General features: G+C 34.1%; 1 protein-coding gene across 1 annotated transcript; it reads left to right on the top strand.

The window, feature by feature from the left end:
- Window positions 1–358: 358 nt before the first annotated feature.
- On the top strand, window positions 359–16,290 carry LOC137403983 (uncharacterized). Its single transcript, XM_068090134.1, has 8 exons — window positions 359–403; window positions 3,866–4,159; window positions 9,089–9,294; window positions 10,383–10,520; window positions 10,884–10,974; window positions 12,874–12,991; window positions 13,460–13,636; window positions 14,377–16,290. Exons 2-8 carry the CDS (start codon window positions 3,971–3,973, stop codon window positions 14,562–14,564), a joined length of 1,107 nt encoding a protein of 368 aa, XP_067946235.1. The 5' UTR covers window positions 359–403; window positions 3,866–3,970; the 3' UTR covers window positions 14,565–16,290.
- Window positions 16,291–16,756: the final 466 nt, after the last annotated feature.

The raw sequence follows: 16,756 nt of genomic DNA, 5'->3' as shown, positions 1-16,756 counted from the left end.
GGTATTGTCGTCACAAGGTGTGCTCAATGTCTCCTCCATCTACCAGTTCCCTGGCCAAGCTAACTACTGTAAAACCTCTAATCGAACGCCTAGGTAACTACTGTAAAACCTCTAATCGAACGCCAAGCTAACTATGTAGCATAACATTACAAGGCTTGAGCTAGCAACAAATTTTAAACAAGCTGGTGTTGATTATATTGTGAATTGTTGGCACTGCGATTTGATACGCATGAAATTGTTTTCTATCATAACAACTATTAGTAGCCTACTAGTATTTCTTTTGACTACTGAACTGGAATGTTTTAATCATGGTAATAGTGTGAGCTCATAAACAAAAATGCTTCATTTACTCCAGTAAGCTACAATAATGCTCACTGCTTCATCAACAAAGGTGCTTTATCAAGTAAGCTTCTATACTCTATAGTGTACACTGCTTCTTGTTACTCACATAGAGTAAGCTCACTAGTAGAGTACCGTCCCTTTGCTGAAGGCTTGTAGAACATGGCTAATCTAAACTGCTTCATGTCAATTAGTTTATCAAACAAGTGGACTTAAAACGTCTGAGTGCCAGCTTTTGGCTTCTCTACTTGCGGGGAATGAGCGAGGAGGTAAGCATGGGCTGTTTGGGTTCCGTTTGCCTACAGCTATCAATTATAGAGGAATTATCGTTGGGAACACGATTGTATGTGATTACTAAGTCGAGGACAGTCATTCGTCGCCGATACGTTTTTGTGTGATAAGGCATCCTCAAAAGTTATGGCCTGAGATTTAGGACAACTTGCAGCGCCAGCGCAAAACAACATTGTAGCTGCTGCAAGAAAACTTCAGAAAAAAATTGTCAGTTTTTATATATGGTCATTTTAGGTGTATACGTGTTTATGTGTATACAAGTATGTATATGTATTTACAATGTATACATGTATTTATAATGTACATATCGTGAAACCTCTTATTAAACAACACCTACATGAACGCCACCTCCATTTGACTACCACTATAGGAGAAGAATTGAAAAATAAAGTCTCACCCTCCAATTGAGCGCCACCTCCATTTGACTGCCATTTTGACATTCTTTGATGTTTGCAAACCCATAAAAGCAAGTGATCAGTAGAAAAGTGTCCACAAAATTGTACTAATAATGACTCAGTTGCATTAATAACAATTAATTATTTTATTGTTTTTGTTCGTATCGACGTCCGTTTTCCAACTTCAAAGCTTTTAAGTTTTTCATTAAAACTTTGAAAACAACACCATAGAAATGCGTAATTAATAACTGTATTAGGCTGCAAGCAGTTCTTGGTTTAACATCTTTTTGTCACTTCAACGTATGTGAAAAACGGTTTACATTTACGATGGTATATGAACGACTTGTTTTAAGCTTATATAGGCAAAATATAGGCGACGCTCGCTTTGCCCGTAAAATGGTTAAACTTATTTTCCTAAAAATTCTGACGAGCTATTTGAAAAGTACAATGCTAGCCTTATTTGAACGACTTCTTTATTTGACCGCAACTATAGAGTGAGAGTTAAAAAATAAAGCCCCACAGCGTTCAAATAGAGGTTTTACAATACATATTAATAATGTATATATGTATCTTACAGAAGTTATCTTGCAAAATGTAATATTTTGCAAGGGTATCATACTTTGCAAAAGTTAATATTTATTTCAAATTTTTGCTTGCACTATGAAGCACAATCTACCATAAATATTCTACAGGATACCTACTACTATATTTTCAAGCCACCCTCCAATATTCATTTCATTGAAATCTCATCAAAGCCAATCTATTGTACCCGCAGCAATCTCTTCCCTACCTACCAGATCAGTTTTATCTAGAGCATCATAAACTCTAAATCTTGTTCTTCGTTCCTACCTCCCATGAGGCTTGTTACTAAAGATAGAAATATAATTGATTTGTCTGAAATATTGTTTAATATTGTGACTGGAAATCAGATATGTTTTATGCGTGGGTTGATGCTTTATCTGAAATTAGATGCAAGCCCGCTTTTATTAACCTTGTAGCTCAATATATGCATGAGACGTCTGTACCACTTTTATTTGGGGAGGTTTTTATCCTGTTAGCCTAAGTGTGGATCCCAGGAGCTAGTCTGAGAAAAACTGCGTAAAGAACACACAAGAGTAGCAGTAGGTATAGCAGCTTTTGCTTATCGCGGCTAGTATAAAAAATTTCTTTGCCCAAAACGCAGGCATGCGTTTACTAGTTGTCAGTGTTCCCCTTTGACTGGATGAAAAGGAAGTTAATGGGTGAAGAATTGAAGCATTACTGATGAACTTAAACAAATAGTTGTGTAGGTTAATCATTCATGCGAATTCTATAGCTTGAACTGAACTGGTCGAGATAGAAGGAAATGTTCAATCCTTGTCTAATTCGATGATGACTTCACACTTCGCTGCACTTTTTAAAATAACTAAAATATTGACATACTAGTCAAACACGCCTTGTGACCAGCATTGGCAAAAAGAGTGAGTATCTATATTAGTACTGGGCACGGGTAATAAAACTCGTTGAACTCGCGAGTTTATCTTCTCTCGAGTCTCGGGTAATAGAAATTTTGAGTTTTTTGATTTTGCGGGTTTGGGTTTTGACTTGAGTGTTTGATTTTTAGTACACAAATCCATGGAGTGGAAAAAAACTCGGTCTATTGCGCCCTGCGCTGTGAGCACTGTTTAACAACCTGCCTGTTAATGCTGCGAGCACGAATATCGGTCGATAGAAAATAGTGAAAAATAATAAATAAATTGAATAGAATTATAATTGCATTGTAAATTTTAAGAAATGTTCAATGTTTGAAAATTTTACATGAAACCAGTATTTATAAACCCGATACCCAAAAAACCCGTTGGCCAAGGAGTACTTGTGCCCAGCCTTACCAGCTACCCGATACTCGAAAATCTCGAACAGAAGGGGCGAGCCTAAACTCGTTGGCCAAGAAGTACTCATGCCCAGCACTAATCTATATTGTCTGTGATAAAAGGCTGGCACGGAAGTCATGTCCATCTATCTATCTGAGGCTATGGTTAGAGGTCGTGATTAAAGATAGCTTTTAACAGGATTTAAACACCCAATTTTCAACTTAGTGGACCGACTCTCTAACACCTGCAGCAGTTGACCACTATTGAGCATTTCAAAAAAGCTGTACAGTTGGTGATTCACTGTGTTTTATCAGGACACCGAATGATGTTTCACAGTGCACTAGACTCCCAGGGTATTAGATAAATTAAAGCAGAACATTCACAAATTTTTTGTGTAGACTTTTTAGCAAGTAGCGGCCTTTTTCTATCATTTGTGATTGCTTTTGATGTTTGAGGTGATCTGTATGCTGGGATGTATCTAGATTAAAATCGATAAAACTCGATTGTGATTCCAACGCTCAGAAAAACAATACGTGCAAAATGATGTCACTTATAGTTGTTATCGTTGCATTCAAGTTAAAGTGTTACGCGTCCCTATTCTATTGGTCTCTTTGCAATTGTAAGGGTAAGTACTATAATTTTATTAATATTTTAATTCACTTACACTTTTATCAAAGTGTAAATGATGTAAGTGTAACTAAGTGATGTAAGATGTGTATGGAAGATGGAAGATAAGTGAAAGTGATGAAAGTAAGTGACGATAAGTGTAACTCGTGTAAGTGATTGCGTGCAAACAATGAGATCCATTGCATAACATTACACTAAAAAGATAGTATGTTTATTAGCATTCCTTTCGTAGTTAATGAATTGTTTGCATATTTAGAGTAAACATGCGATACGAGTATAGGATGCCATGGCATTAAATGGAACAGGTTGTTTTCATGCAGACCGGTAGTTTTGGCTTTTTGACATTTCTACTTATGCTTGTAGATTCCTGTACGCGGCAGACATTGGATAGCCACAGAGACGACTAACTTTGAAAAGCGACTTTGTCATAACTACTTGTACTAATAAGCCGGCTATTTCAAGATCATAATGATGGGAAAAAGTCGACTACAGGTGTTGCTGTTGGCTTTGTTGCTCTTCTCTGCAGCGACCTTGTTCGTAATGAGGAACATGACCAAACAAATTACATACGTCGTACGCGGTTGTCCAACTGACGACCCATATGAGAATTCTCGCAGATCTCCGGAGGTTCCTCGAGATAAAAGCCTACAAACTCAGGTATTGTACTATAATCTTTATCAGAAGAATAAATATTATTTATTTATTGGCTGGTTGGTTCAAACTGTAGATCCTGCTTGAATTTCTTCATTTTATAGCGGTACATAAATTTGCAATAGGAAAAATATGGCTAGCATACCATTGTTATTTATTATGCTACAAATTTGTCCGTAGTATATCTTTAGTTAGCTATTTCGCTGTCTATCTTGTTTTTATTCAGTTATTATTCGCTCGCTAGCATATAAATTTTATTACAAGGTCTATGTGTACCACACTAAATGTTTGAACTTTGAACTGAGCAACCCGGTTCTGCTGTGTGAACTTAAAAACTTCAACAATGGTTTTATATGACTCAAAATTAAGAGAGTGGAATTTATCAATAAGAACTTTCAACCCCAAACTTGCAAGTGTGTTGTAAAGAGCTTCTAGTACTAAGTAATGCTAGGTCAAATGTCTAGAAATATGAAAACCTACGAAGGTTTACTAATATTTACAAAACATTAATTGGCTTTGAGTGCTTTTCGCTTTAGGCAATATCTAGTTGAGATCCATGCTATTTATAACAATGTATAGTTTTGATGAAGAGGCAGAGTTTAATTGTGTCATTGTAAAGTAAATCAATCCAATAAATACTCATAACAATCAGTGCGTTCCTGTTTTGAAGATATGCTTCTTTGGGGTCGTTATTCGTTCTATGGTGCAATTGCAGGCTGGTTGATAGACAGTCCTAAGTATCTCAACTTTATAGATTTTGACAGATTTTGACGTTGAAACCAAAATTTATGATTAATAAACTACCAAACACGTTTGCACAACTACCAACATAATCTCATTGTTTGCCACTTCATTTATGTCAATAGCTATTTTTGAAGTTTTTTGTTTTATGTATAACTTATATATATAGCTGATATATATTAAATATATAATTTATATATATGCTTATATATAATTTATATCTATAACTTGTACATATTATTTATATAAGCACATATATAAGCTATAGATATATATAACTTATATATATACTAGAAATTCCTCTGTCATACAGCCCACGACCTGATAATGGAATAAGTGATAATGGAAAAAAGAAATGGCAGTGCTGGTTGTTGAAAAAGTAGTTGTCAGCAAGGAATTGGCAGAGTATAGTGTGAATGAAAGTTGTTCGAGATGACATAAAATGAATTTGAGTTAGCACGACTTCAAAAAGGAGCAAATAACAATTTCAACAAATATAGATAAGTTAGATAAGTGCAGTGTTCTGTTAAAGACCACGCAATCTAGTCTTCTCTCTTTTACGTTGTAGGATTTGGTCATTGATAGCTAATCGAGTGATGCGCTCCCTAGCGAACTTGTTAACAAGTAAGTCATTAATGTTTCGAACTCGAGAGAGAGCAACAAATGATATTCCAGCGTCATTTCGTGGTGTCCTGTATCAAATATATGGGTCGCGGTCACAGAAACCATGGTTAAGTCGCAAATCACGAAGTTGAGTTATTCGACTTTAAAGTTCCACTAACTGAATTTATAATTTTGGTAAGGATTTTGATAACACATGCTTCTGGACTAATCAAAAAGTGATCTTTCTGAATCTGAAGTCAGTTTAGATAATAAATGTCTTAAAACCTCGGAAAAACCCCTTAAAACCGTTGCTATGCTAAACAGGAAGTACTGATAAATGGCGTCCGAAAAACGTAATCGTTTCTTTTTTGCAGATTTGAGGGATAATTCTGACATTTTGGACACTTATAATGAGTACTTTGGTATTCCAACTGATGCCAAAAGCAGTGAAAGTAAAGGGAATGACCATGATATATTCTTAACCATTCATATAAGATTTTCACAATATTTAATTATAAGAATAATTATTCGATTTTATAAGATTTGATTATAAGAAAAATAATTCGAATTTGCAAGATCAAAGTATAAATTGTGACCAATGATGTGCAATATGTTACTGCTATTATTATTTTTTAACATTTTGTTGATCATACTACGGTTGTGCTCAATATCGCGGCACTGCCAAGCCGTTTTTAATATCTGCAAAATTAGGTAATAAATTTTCTTATAGATATACAGCCATTTCTATGACAACCAGCCAAAATCTGTTTAAATTTTTAAATTCAGCATAATTTTTTTGATACAAATACAGAAATCTAGATAAATATCACAACCTCTTAACATTGGTTGCTATGACGTTTTGAAATGCAAACAAAACTGTGCATCGGTTTTCGTTTCTCAGACTTTAACACCAGTTTTCTCGGAACTAGGTTTTCGCACTGATGGTAAACATGCATTCAGTTTGTTGACCATAAAATCTGTTGTAATTAAGCTAGAATCAAAATTTTTTTTGCAAAATAATTGTGAGAATTTTCTCCTTCTGTTAATGCACATAACTCTAAATCTTATAATCCCGACTTAACCATGGTTTCTGTGATCATGACACATATATATGAAATGCAAAATTAGAAGTAAAATGGCAAGCTACTGTGTACTATACACAGTTTGAAGGTTGGTTGTGTTGAATGTAGAATGGTTTTGATAGCGATCTTTAACAAAAATCAAGTATGAGCGTTTACGCGTCTGGAAGTTTTCAGCAAACTGGAGCAAAATAAAAAAATGTTCTCGTCATAAAGGGGCATTGTAGTTCGGTCCTAACTTGTTCATAAGTTGTAAAGAATTTTGGCTAACGTTTTGAATAATTTGACGAAACCTTCGGTAATTGGACAAAAAACATAGGCTAATAAACTGTGTACCACAATTTCGTACCTGTAAATTGGTCTACGCCTCAAACGGTCTACGTTTATTACAGAAACCCTCTGATAAATTTGATTACAAGTAAACAATGCCATAGACTGGTGAAATGAGCACGTTTTTCTCGTGAAATGCGCACTGCTAAATTGTTCTACTATCTGTCGCACGGCTTTATTGGCGTATCGTAGGCCGGTCTTAACTATTATTAAACCAAGCTTTGCAAGCGTTTTGTGGCGATTTTTGGCCGAATTAATCTGTCTATTTATGTATAATCCGATCAGATGGGTTAGTTTTAAGATATTGCGGTAACCTTTCAAAGACTTGGTAACATGTTTAAATAGCTTTATAGGTGTTTTGTATCGTTATCATACTTTAACGACACTACAAAATGATGGTTAAATTTGTTGATGATATTTCGATACAAGGGTTTGTGACGTTGTTGATGAATAATTTTCGTAAGTTGTGTGCACATGCATTTATCATAAAAACTCTCAAACTTCGCTACGCTCGTTTGGTCGTGGGATTATATGTATAAGTCATATATATATATATACACACATGTATACCGGCAAGATATTTTACAATTGAGTGTCAACCCTTGGCTTCTTTTTTATCTGCATTTTTACTACTGCAGACGATCCATAACGTAACGTAAACCACCTTTTATGTAAATTCCACCGAACGCAAAAAATTTACTTAAAGTTTTCGCTTAGTAATATGTAAAGAATTTTATATTTTCATAAAGCGTCAGGTCATGCGAGTAAACAAATTTCATTTGCAAAGTAAGTAAACAAAATATTATTTGCTCTCTCATGCCGCACTTGGGCGAGGAAACAACATGTGGCGTGTCCAATGTATACATTCTTTTAATTTATTTACCATAATACATGCAATAATTATTTTTTCTTTCCTGCATAGACCTTGCTGTGAAAAAAAGTTTGAAAAAAAGATTTATATTGACATTGAAGGTGAGCCCTCCCCTTAACTTTTAGGAAAATTACCTTGTTCATAGAACCTTAATACATAATACTTATTACTAACTATTATTATTATTAATATTATAATAATTATATTATTATTATTATAATTATTATTATTACATAATACATATCGGTGTCTTAGTAATAAGAAAAGGAGAGAAAAATTGTCAATACAAACTAATAATACTACAGTTACAGTAGGTCATTGAATTAAAAAGTTAAGTCTAGCTTTTTTAATTTTAAATTTAATTTTAATTTTAAAATGCCAAAAAGGTGAGTTTGGAAAGTTCTTAAAACGTGTTAGGCTGTTTACTCAGATTTTATGCTCCGAATGGCGTAAAATCCTTATAACATACATGTAATATTCCCAGAACAGATTATTTACATTGTTGGAACGTCTACTGTATTCCTTTCAGTCATGGTTACAAATGGAACTAGCTTGCTTTGGTCAATGACACTACTTACATACACTACTAGTAGTAAAATTAGATAGCACTCGTCACATTTGCTGCAATTAACCATTCACATACAATTACTAAAACGCATCTTGTTTATTTAAACTTTCTATTAATGGGGTTGACCTCAGCGGCTGCACCCGAATCCTGATGCCACCTCTGATGTAACCGGATGGGTAGGATTAGTCATGCTGTCCTTTGGATGTATATGTGGATGTGGGTGGCCAGTATTTTTTGCACTAACTACCCTAATGTCCTTAGTTGACCACCACGTACATATATATATATAGCTTCACAGTTTATCTTCAAGTCAGATATGTCCAATCTCATGTCAGCTTATTATGACCCATTTGCTGTAAACATTAACACATCCAAAAATTCTCTATCACCAAAAGTAGATAAGAACTGTTAAAGACCTTTCAATTTGCAAGAGAAACAGCCACGCGTAGGTTGTAGTTGTCTCCTCTCTTATGTTCGAGTATGTATTCTATCAGCTCCCATCTCTCATACCACATAGTATCTTTTTCTATGAAAACCTTTTGATGATTCTCATTAGGAAACTATTTTCGTAGTGTTTCTAAAATAGCTACTTTCTTACCTGTTGACCTTGGCAAGCCTCTGCTAATCAATTGTTTAATTGATTTGAATTGATTTGACTGAATTGAATTGGATTGAAGTAGATTGAATCGGTTTGAATTGGATTGAACTTTGAGTGAATTGATTGATACTGTCTGGTCTCGTAGGTTACCAACACAACAATGGTGCCGTCTACGAGAGAGACAAGCACTGCAAACTATACAATGGAAGAACATTTTAACGAGAAGGTTCCTGCGCATGTAGCACAAAGTATATCTAAGCTTTACCATAAACTCAAAGCAAACGGCTCAATTATAAATGACCTCATCACAACAGAATATCCAGTAATACCAAACGTATTTCATTATGTAAGGTAAGTACTTGTCTGTATGCTCCGCGGTTGATATTGTACAAATGTTGAACTTTTGAGTAAATCTTTTCAAGAATTAAATAAGTGATATATTAATTGGAAGCAAACATACACACCCGACAGAGAGTTTGGATATGAACCGATATGAAAAATCTATTTCTTGGAAACTTAACTCTGTGGTCATGTCTTCAAGAGTCATGTTAACTTTCACTTTAACTCTGTAGTCATGTCTTCAAGAGTCATGTTAACTTTCACTTTAACTCTGTGGTCATGTCTTCAAGAGTCATGTTAACTTTCACTTTAACTCTGTGGTCATGTCTTCAAGAGTCATGTTAACTTTCACTTTAACTCTGTGGTCATGTCTTCAAGAGTCATGTTAACTTTCACTTTAACTCTGTGGTCATGTCTTCAAGAGTCATGTTAACTTTCACTTTAACTCTGTGGTCATGTCTTCAAGAGTCATGTTAACTTTCACTTTAACTCTGCGGTCATGTCTTCAAGAGTCATGTTAACTTTCACTTTAACTCTGTGGTCATGTCTTCAAGAGTCATGTTAACTTTCACTTTAACTCTGTGGTCATGTCTTCAAGAGTCATGTTAACTTTCACTTTAACTCTGTGGTCATGTCTTCCAAAGTCATGTTAACTTTCACTTTAACTCTGTGGTCATGTCTTCCAGAGTCGATCTTGTCAACGTTGATAAAGTTTTATCTGAAAGTAAAGATGTTTTTTAATCATTTGAGATTTGTTGCTTTTCGTAAGCTAACTGTCTGGATGCTTCAAGATTAAAATCGGTAAGACTTGATAGCGGTTAGAACGCTGAGAAGTAAATGACGCGTGACGCCAGTAGTCATTTTAACCGCAATCAAGTTTTGGTCACTTCAATCTAAAACATCCTAAAACAATATCAAAACCTCAAATGATAGAAAAATATCTAGATTTCCTTATAAAATCTTTCAAAATTTGATGTGAATAACTTTAGTGTTTAGTATGAGGGAACAACTCTTAAAAGCTTGTAAGGCTGTTACAGAGACAGACAATCATATAGGGAACTGCTAGCAGATGAAATGTTGTCAATATGAACTATTTTTAGGTTCAACCAATCATTTTTAAAGTTTTATGCGATGCTGTCAATAAAGTCGGCTCTGAGAATCAACCCCGAAAAAGTATACATACACACAAATTCTCCCCCACAAGGTCATTTCTGGGACATGATCAAAAATGACCCAAGGTAAAACACTTTTCATTTCAAAACTCACATATTTTATAGGTAAAATGAATGAATAATAAAAATATTGATATATAGAATGTAGGCTTAAGCTTTCAAGAGAAGCCTTAGTAGCTGTTGTACCACTTTCTATTACCACTGAGCCAACCATTGAAATGCAAGGCTATCTTTTGTTCCTTTAGTTACACCGGGTATATTACATGTATTTGGCACAGCTAACGAGGTCTATTCGTGTTTACTGCTACATCTCCCATAAACTTGTATGGTTGGATTGATAGATTATGCATGGACATTTGTCATTGACAAAAAATTTATTAAGAATATCTTTCATGGGATATCTCTCAATTTTTCTTTCAACAATTTTAGAATAAAGGTTGTTCATAGAGATCCACCGACTAGTATATTTGGTAAAGAATTTGGTTGGGTGCAACATGGATCAGATCTGGCTCGAATCCAGGTAAGAAAACGGTGTACATTAGTGCAGGGCACGGGTAGTAAAACTCGTTAATTTTGCGGGTTTATCTTCTCTTGAGTATTGGGTAATAGAAAGTTTGAGCATTTCGATCTTGCGGGTTCGGGTTTTAGTTCACGACGAATCCATCGAGTAGAATGAACAAAAACTCGGTCTATTGCGCCATGCCCTGTTAACACTGCGTACACAAATATTGGTTGATAGAAAACATTAAAACACAATAAATAAATTGAATAGAAATATAATTGCATTGTAAATTTTTAGATATGTCTGATGTTTAGAAATTTCAGACATAAAACCGGTATCAACAAACCCGATACCCGAAAAACCCGTTGGCCAAGAAGCACTCATGCCCAGCACTAGTGTACTCTATGCACTATGTATTATGTATTATGCATCATGTGCTGCGCTTGCTATAATTTTCTTGTTATACTGATTTATCTAGCTCGAGAGTAGTCAGCCAGTCAACAAGAACTTCTTAGGCACACTAGTAAATCTTCATTTCTATGAGCTATGATACCAAAATTGTACTCCTATAAACCATAACTGTCCACGTACAACTTTTATTGTATGTTCTAGATAAATCAGACACGCTGATTCCGATTTTGCACTCAAAATAAAGATTGGTCCACTAACTTTTAAAGTAATGAAGGCTTTTATACAGTGTTTCAATATCCATCTCGAAAACAACTTGATTGGCACAACAAGCTCCGCCCATAAATATGTGACGTATCCTAGCGTTTTAACAATGGAAATTGGGGATGTTTAGTCCGATTTAGAATGATAGAGATGGGTGTCTTAAAGCCCATTATTATCTAAATTCTGCCATCAAAATAATCTCAGTCTCTTCTGAAAGGTAGATAAGCTATTTAACATTGCATATTTAAAAGTGAGCTCAAAAAAGCGCGATAACAACGCTATCTTGTGATAAAATCGCATTTTTGAGCACATTTTTCTCGGCGTTCAGCCTATTAAACATCATGTAACAAGCTACGAGCAATTTTAAATAGTTTATTTACCTTTCAGAAAAGACAGAAGATTTTGCAGGCTGGATTTAAATAATAATGGGTTTTAAGACACCCATCTCTATCATTCTGAATTGGACAAATCATCCCTAACTTTCGTTCCTAAAAAGCTAGGCTTCGTCACATATTTATGGGCGAAGCTTGTTGTGCCGGTTTTGTTGTTTTCTAGGCGGATATTGAAACACTTTAAAAAAGCCTTCATGACTTTGAAAGTTAGTGGACTAATCTTTATTTTGAGTACAAAATTGGAGTCAGCCGGTCTGGTTTACCAAATAAATATGATAAAAGTTGTACTGTATGTGGCAGTTATGGTTTAAGCTCAATAAACAAAGCATACAACTTCTAGTAAGTGGTGAAAATGCAGGAAACTAACCTTATGTTTGCACTCACATTTTGCACTTTATTGTAAAGTGAAGCTCAAAGTAATCATTGTGATTTGCCTCTTTGCAAATTTTATGTTGTTTATAAAATTATAAATTACAAAAAATTACTAATAATTATTGTTAGTTGCCATTTGTCAGTTGTAAATAGCACATGGTTAGTTTTAAGTTGGAAGCCAGTTGCTAGTTGTTAGTATTAGCTTATTGGTTTTAAATAGCAAATTATATATTGTAAGTTATCAGCTGTAAGTTTAAAATTATACATGGACTTTGTACTCTGTAAGCTGTATGCTAGTTATAAGTGGTCAGTTGCAGATTATAAATTGTAAATTGTGAATTGCCTCAAATTAGCTTAATGAATGTCATTGAGCCTTTCTTAGTGTTATTCATTGCTGCAAGTTGGTTTTTCCATGTGTACTGGAAAGTTCTACTAGAATACACTGCAATGTTAATGAACGCTTTGCTTCACCCATTTTTAGATACTGAGGGAACATGGAGGCATTTATTTAGACAATGACTGTATTGTGATTAATGAGTTTGAAAGGGAAAGAAAACATCACTGTGTTGTTTCTAAGTCTTCTGAGGAGAGGCATATGGGTGGGTATTACTGGTGTGTGTTGTAACCATGGAATGCTTCAGTTGGTTATTGCTGCTGCATCTTACCGCTAGGTATTCCCACTGCATCATATAGCTGGGTATTCCCAATGCATCTTATAGCTGGAGATTACCACTGTATTATATCGGTGAATATTCCCATTGCATCTTATAGCTGAGAATTACCATTACGTTGAATAGCTGGATATTACCACTGCATCGTATAGATGGGTATTCCCAATGCACTTTATAGCTGGGTATTCCCATCACATCGTGTAGCTGGGGATTACCATTGTGCCACAACAAAATAGTACCCTTGCTTCATTGTGTGTTTAAAGCGTTACATTTACGTTTTTTGGACTAGTTGTATTATTAGAATTTCATGCCTGTTGGGTATTACCATTGCACAAAACAACCAAAAATTTCCATTGTATGTAATGTTTACTTTAAATAAAAACCTGTCTCCTGCAGGTAACATGTTTATGATGGCTACTACAGACTGTGTTTTCATGCAACTGTATGAAGAGCTATACAGGCTGGACTACCAAAGACACATATGGTACTACAATGGTGGAGAACTACCACAGTATGCATTGCTGGACCAGTACCCTGGCATTGCCTTTATGGCTGACGAAGGAGTTGCACAGCGTAAGTTATTAATTTTGTTGGCATATCTAAACCCTATGACTAATCATAAGTTCGACTTGTGGTAGGGAAGACATCCTGACTAGTTTTATATATTTATCTAGTTCACTATTTTAGAGAAGGTATAAGTATGTGTTAAAAACACCCTGTATAGTACTTATAGAAAATATACTAGCTGTACTACCCGACGGTGCCCGGGTAATAAAAGTCTGCATGGAAAATTGATTTTTATTTAACATACAACAACATTTGCTATTCTAACTTTCAAACTACATATCATGAAAGAAGTGTTTTGTGTAGTTGAACTAAATTAAGAGAGAAAATAAAACAACTGTAAAGGTTTTCACACTTTGTCAAACAACTGTAACTTTCAAACTTTATAATTTGAGGTTTAGTTTTACAGTACTTATAGAAAATATATAAGTGAGACAAATATAACTGTTTGATAGTTTTAGACAATAAAGCAATAAACAGTTTTATACGAGAGAAATTCAGTTTTCAATAAATTGTGATATAACAATTGTTTTTTCATATACATTAGAATCACTAGTATGTAAATAATTAAAAAAAACATGTAAGAATTCTGAAAACGCAACTTCAAGTCTGTAAAATAAACCCATATTAAAAAATTTATTGTCAAGTATTTTGGAATAATTTTTTCTGTTAGTTTTTTTCTAGCTGCTTTCTCCAAAATGTATGTATTATTTAGAAAGCATCAAAACAAAAGTGCATCATTGTTTTAGGTCTCATATCGCTGTTGTGGAACGAAAATACAGATGTAGAATATCTACAGAAATACTGGTCGGTGGTGCATCTTTACTATGGTCATAAAGATTATACATATAATGATACAACAGATTACAACGAGAAGAACATATATAACATAAGTAATGGTTTCACCAAACTCGCTCGTTTTATTCTCGACGATTGATTGATTCCGAACAATTTGTTAAATGCTATTTTTTTAAATAAAAATTTATGAAGCTTTGCTAATTTATTATGACAGCCATTTTAGTCAAAAATGCTACTTTTCTATATTGTACTTTAGACAGCAATTGCACCAAAAAATCTCTATTTTAATTTAATTTAGTTTATAATATTTTGTTGTAAACTGACATGATAAGCTTGCAATCTTTGATTTCATAGCCAAAACTTACTGATTTGTTTTTATCAGCGCTGTAGCTACTTCCAAACTTATTTCTAGAACGTTCCGTGGTAAGAATTTAACAAGATGTCTTCTCTGTTAATGTTTTTTGAAGTTATTTTATTGTGATTTTCGTTACAAATATGCTGAAAAAAACAGAAAAATTTGCAAAAAATTATTACAAAAGATATTGTGAGAGTTTAAGGTACATAGTGTCATAAAAACAAACTCCTAAAGTGAACGAACGTGTCCAAGTTGAGCTGCGAATGTCCAAGGTACAATAATTCCAAAGTTCATTGTAACAAAATTCACATTACAGTTATTTGATATCACAAAATATTGCAAAATATGTGGGAATGTGATTACAAGCTCTTAAAAGCTAAAAAACGAACAGTTAATCGCCGCCATTACAAAACAGCTGTAAATTGAAATCATTTTATTTCGTTGACGTAGTCATTACATTTGGTCATTGTTTTGTCATGTTTTGTTCTCATTTAAATTGAAAGGCCAATAAAAGGCTCTATATAAAACTTTTTGTAGCACTAGTTTAGGGCAAACACTTCGGGTTTTACCGAAGAGCCTTTACCAAATATAGATGCTCTATAGTTTACAGTTTTGTTTCGGCTTGGTCTAATCGTCTAGCCATAATCTGATCATGTGACCCATACTTTCTGCCAAACACCGCGAATAATTTCTGCAGCATTTTTCGACTATCACAGGTGACCAACAGGCTCGTCATGTTTATCAGAGGATGATATGTACTCCTTTGAGCTAAGGTTAAAAAATTAAATGAATTTTTACGATAGGTTTTGAGATATCAGTGCTCAAAATGACAGCATTACAATGATGATGAAATAGAGGTGTAAGAATAATAGACATGGTTTTATTGAATGTGTGAAGTATATTTGTGAAAATATTTTGACGAATGAGGTTGCGTGAAAGTATAAACAGAAGCCTTTTGTACAACTAATGTATGTCCCATATGAGCCGTTTTGGCAAGAGATTCTAATCCACGGCGATCTCGTGATGGCGGCGATGAACGGTTCGTTTTTGAGCTTTTAGGAGCTTGTAATCACATTTCCACATATTTTGCACCTACAACACAGCAGAGTAAGACATAGTGAATCTTTGGATATCAAATAACTGTAATGTGAATTTTTTTGCAAGTCAACCTTTAACGCAAAAAATTTGATGCATAACATCAATCTGTTTTCATTTTTTCCTTAGTTGAAGTCAATAGTTTTAATTAGAATTTCCTGACAATGCGGTGACTATGTTGTGAATATATTGATTATATTGATTATATATTGATCTCTGATTATATTGCCATAATCAGAGATCATTAAGCTTCAATGAATAAACATTTCACATGATTTATGATTGATTTAATAAGCTAATTTGTTTTGCAAGAAAATGATGCAATTAAAGGAACATTATTTTTTTATTCCAGTTCTGTACAATTTGCTAATTGCAATTTTTTTTGTTACTTTACAATAAAGTCACAGCAAAAATGCTTAATAGACTCAAACTTGAAATACTGTTGCATTAGAGTTGCTGAAGAGAATTGGTGTTATTAGTCACACCTGTCCTGCTCATAAAGTAAAGAATGTTATTTTACAACTTATTGTATTATATTAAACGCTGTAGGCGCTCCTACTAGGTAAATATTCTGTTCTAGGAACATTTACGTTTTTGGGATTTTACCGTTGTAAGAAAATAAATGTAAATTGCCTCATAAGTTCCAAGATCCAAACCCACTCCTTTGGCCATACAAAAAAGAAAGAAAACTTGACGTAATTTCTTTAATTTGTGGGCTGAACCGTAACTGCAGTATTATTGGTATGAATTAACAACTTTTCGACTTTTTTTGATCAATCTCACTGGTTTTTATAGACAATGATTGAAATTCTACAAGAAGTTGATGGGGAGCGCACATCTTCGACGTTCATTTTACAACAATTTGCATATTTATCTAAACA

Source organism: Watersipora subatra, chromosome 9 (genome assembly GCF_963576615.1).
Source record: "Watersipora subatra chromosome 9, tzWatSuba1.1, whole genome shotgun sequence".
Lineage (NCBI taxonomy): Eukaryota > Metazoa > Bryozoa > Gymnolaemata > Cheilostomatida > Watersiporidae > Watersipora > Watersipora subatra.
Note: the sequence above shows the minus strand (reverse complement) of the source record. Positions and strands in the feature narration are given on the sequence as shown.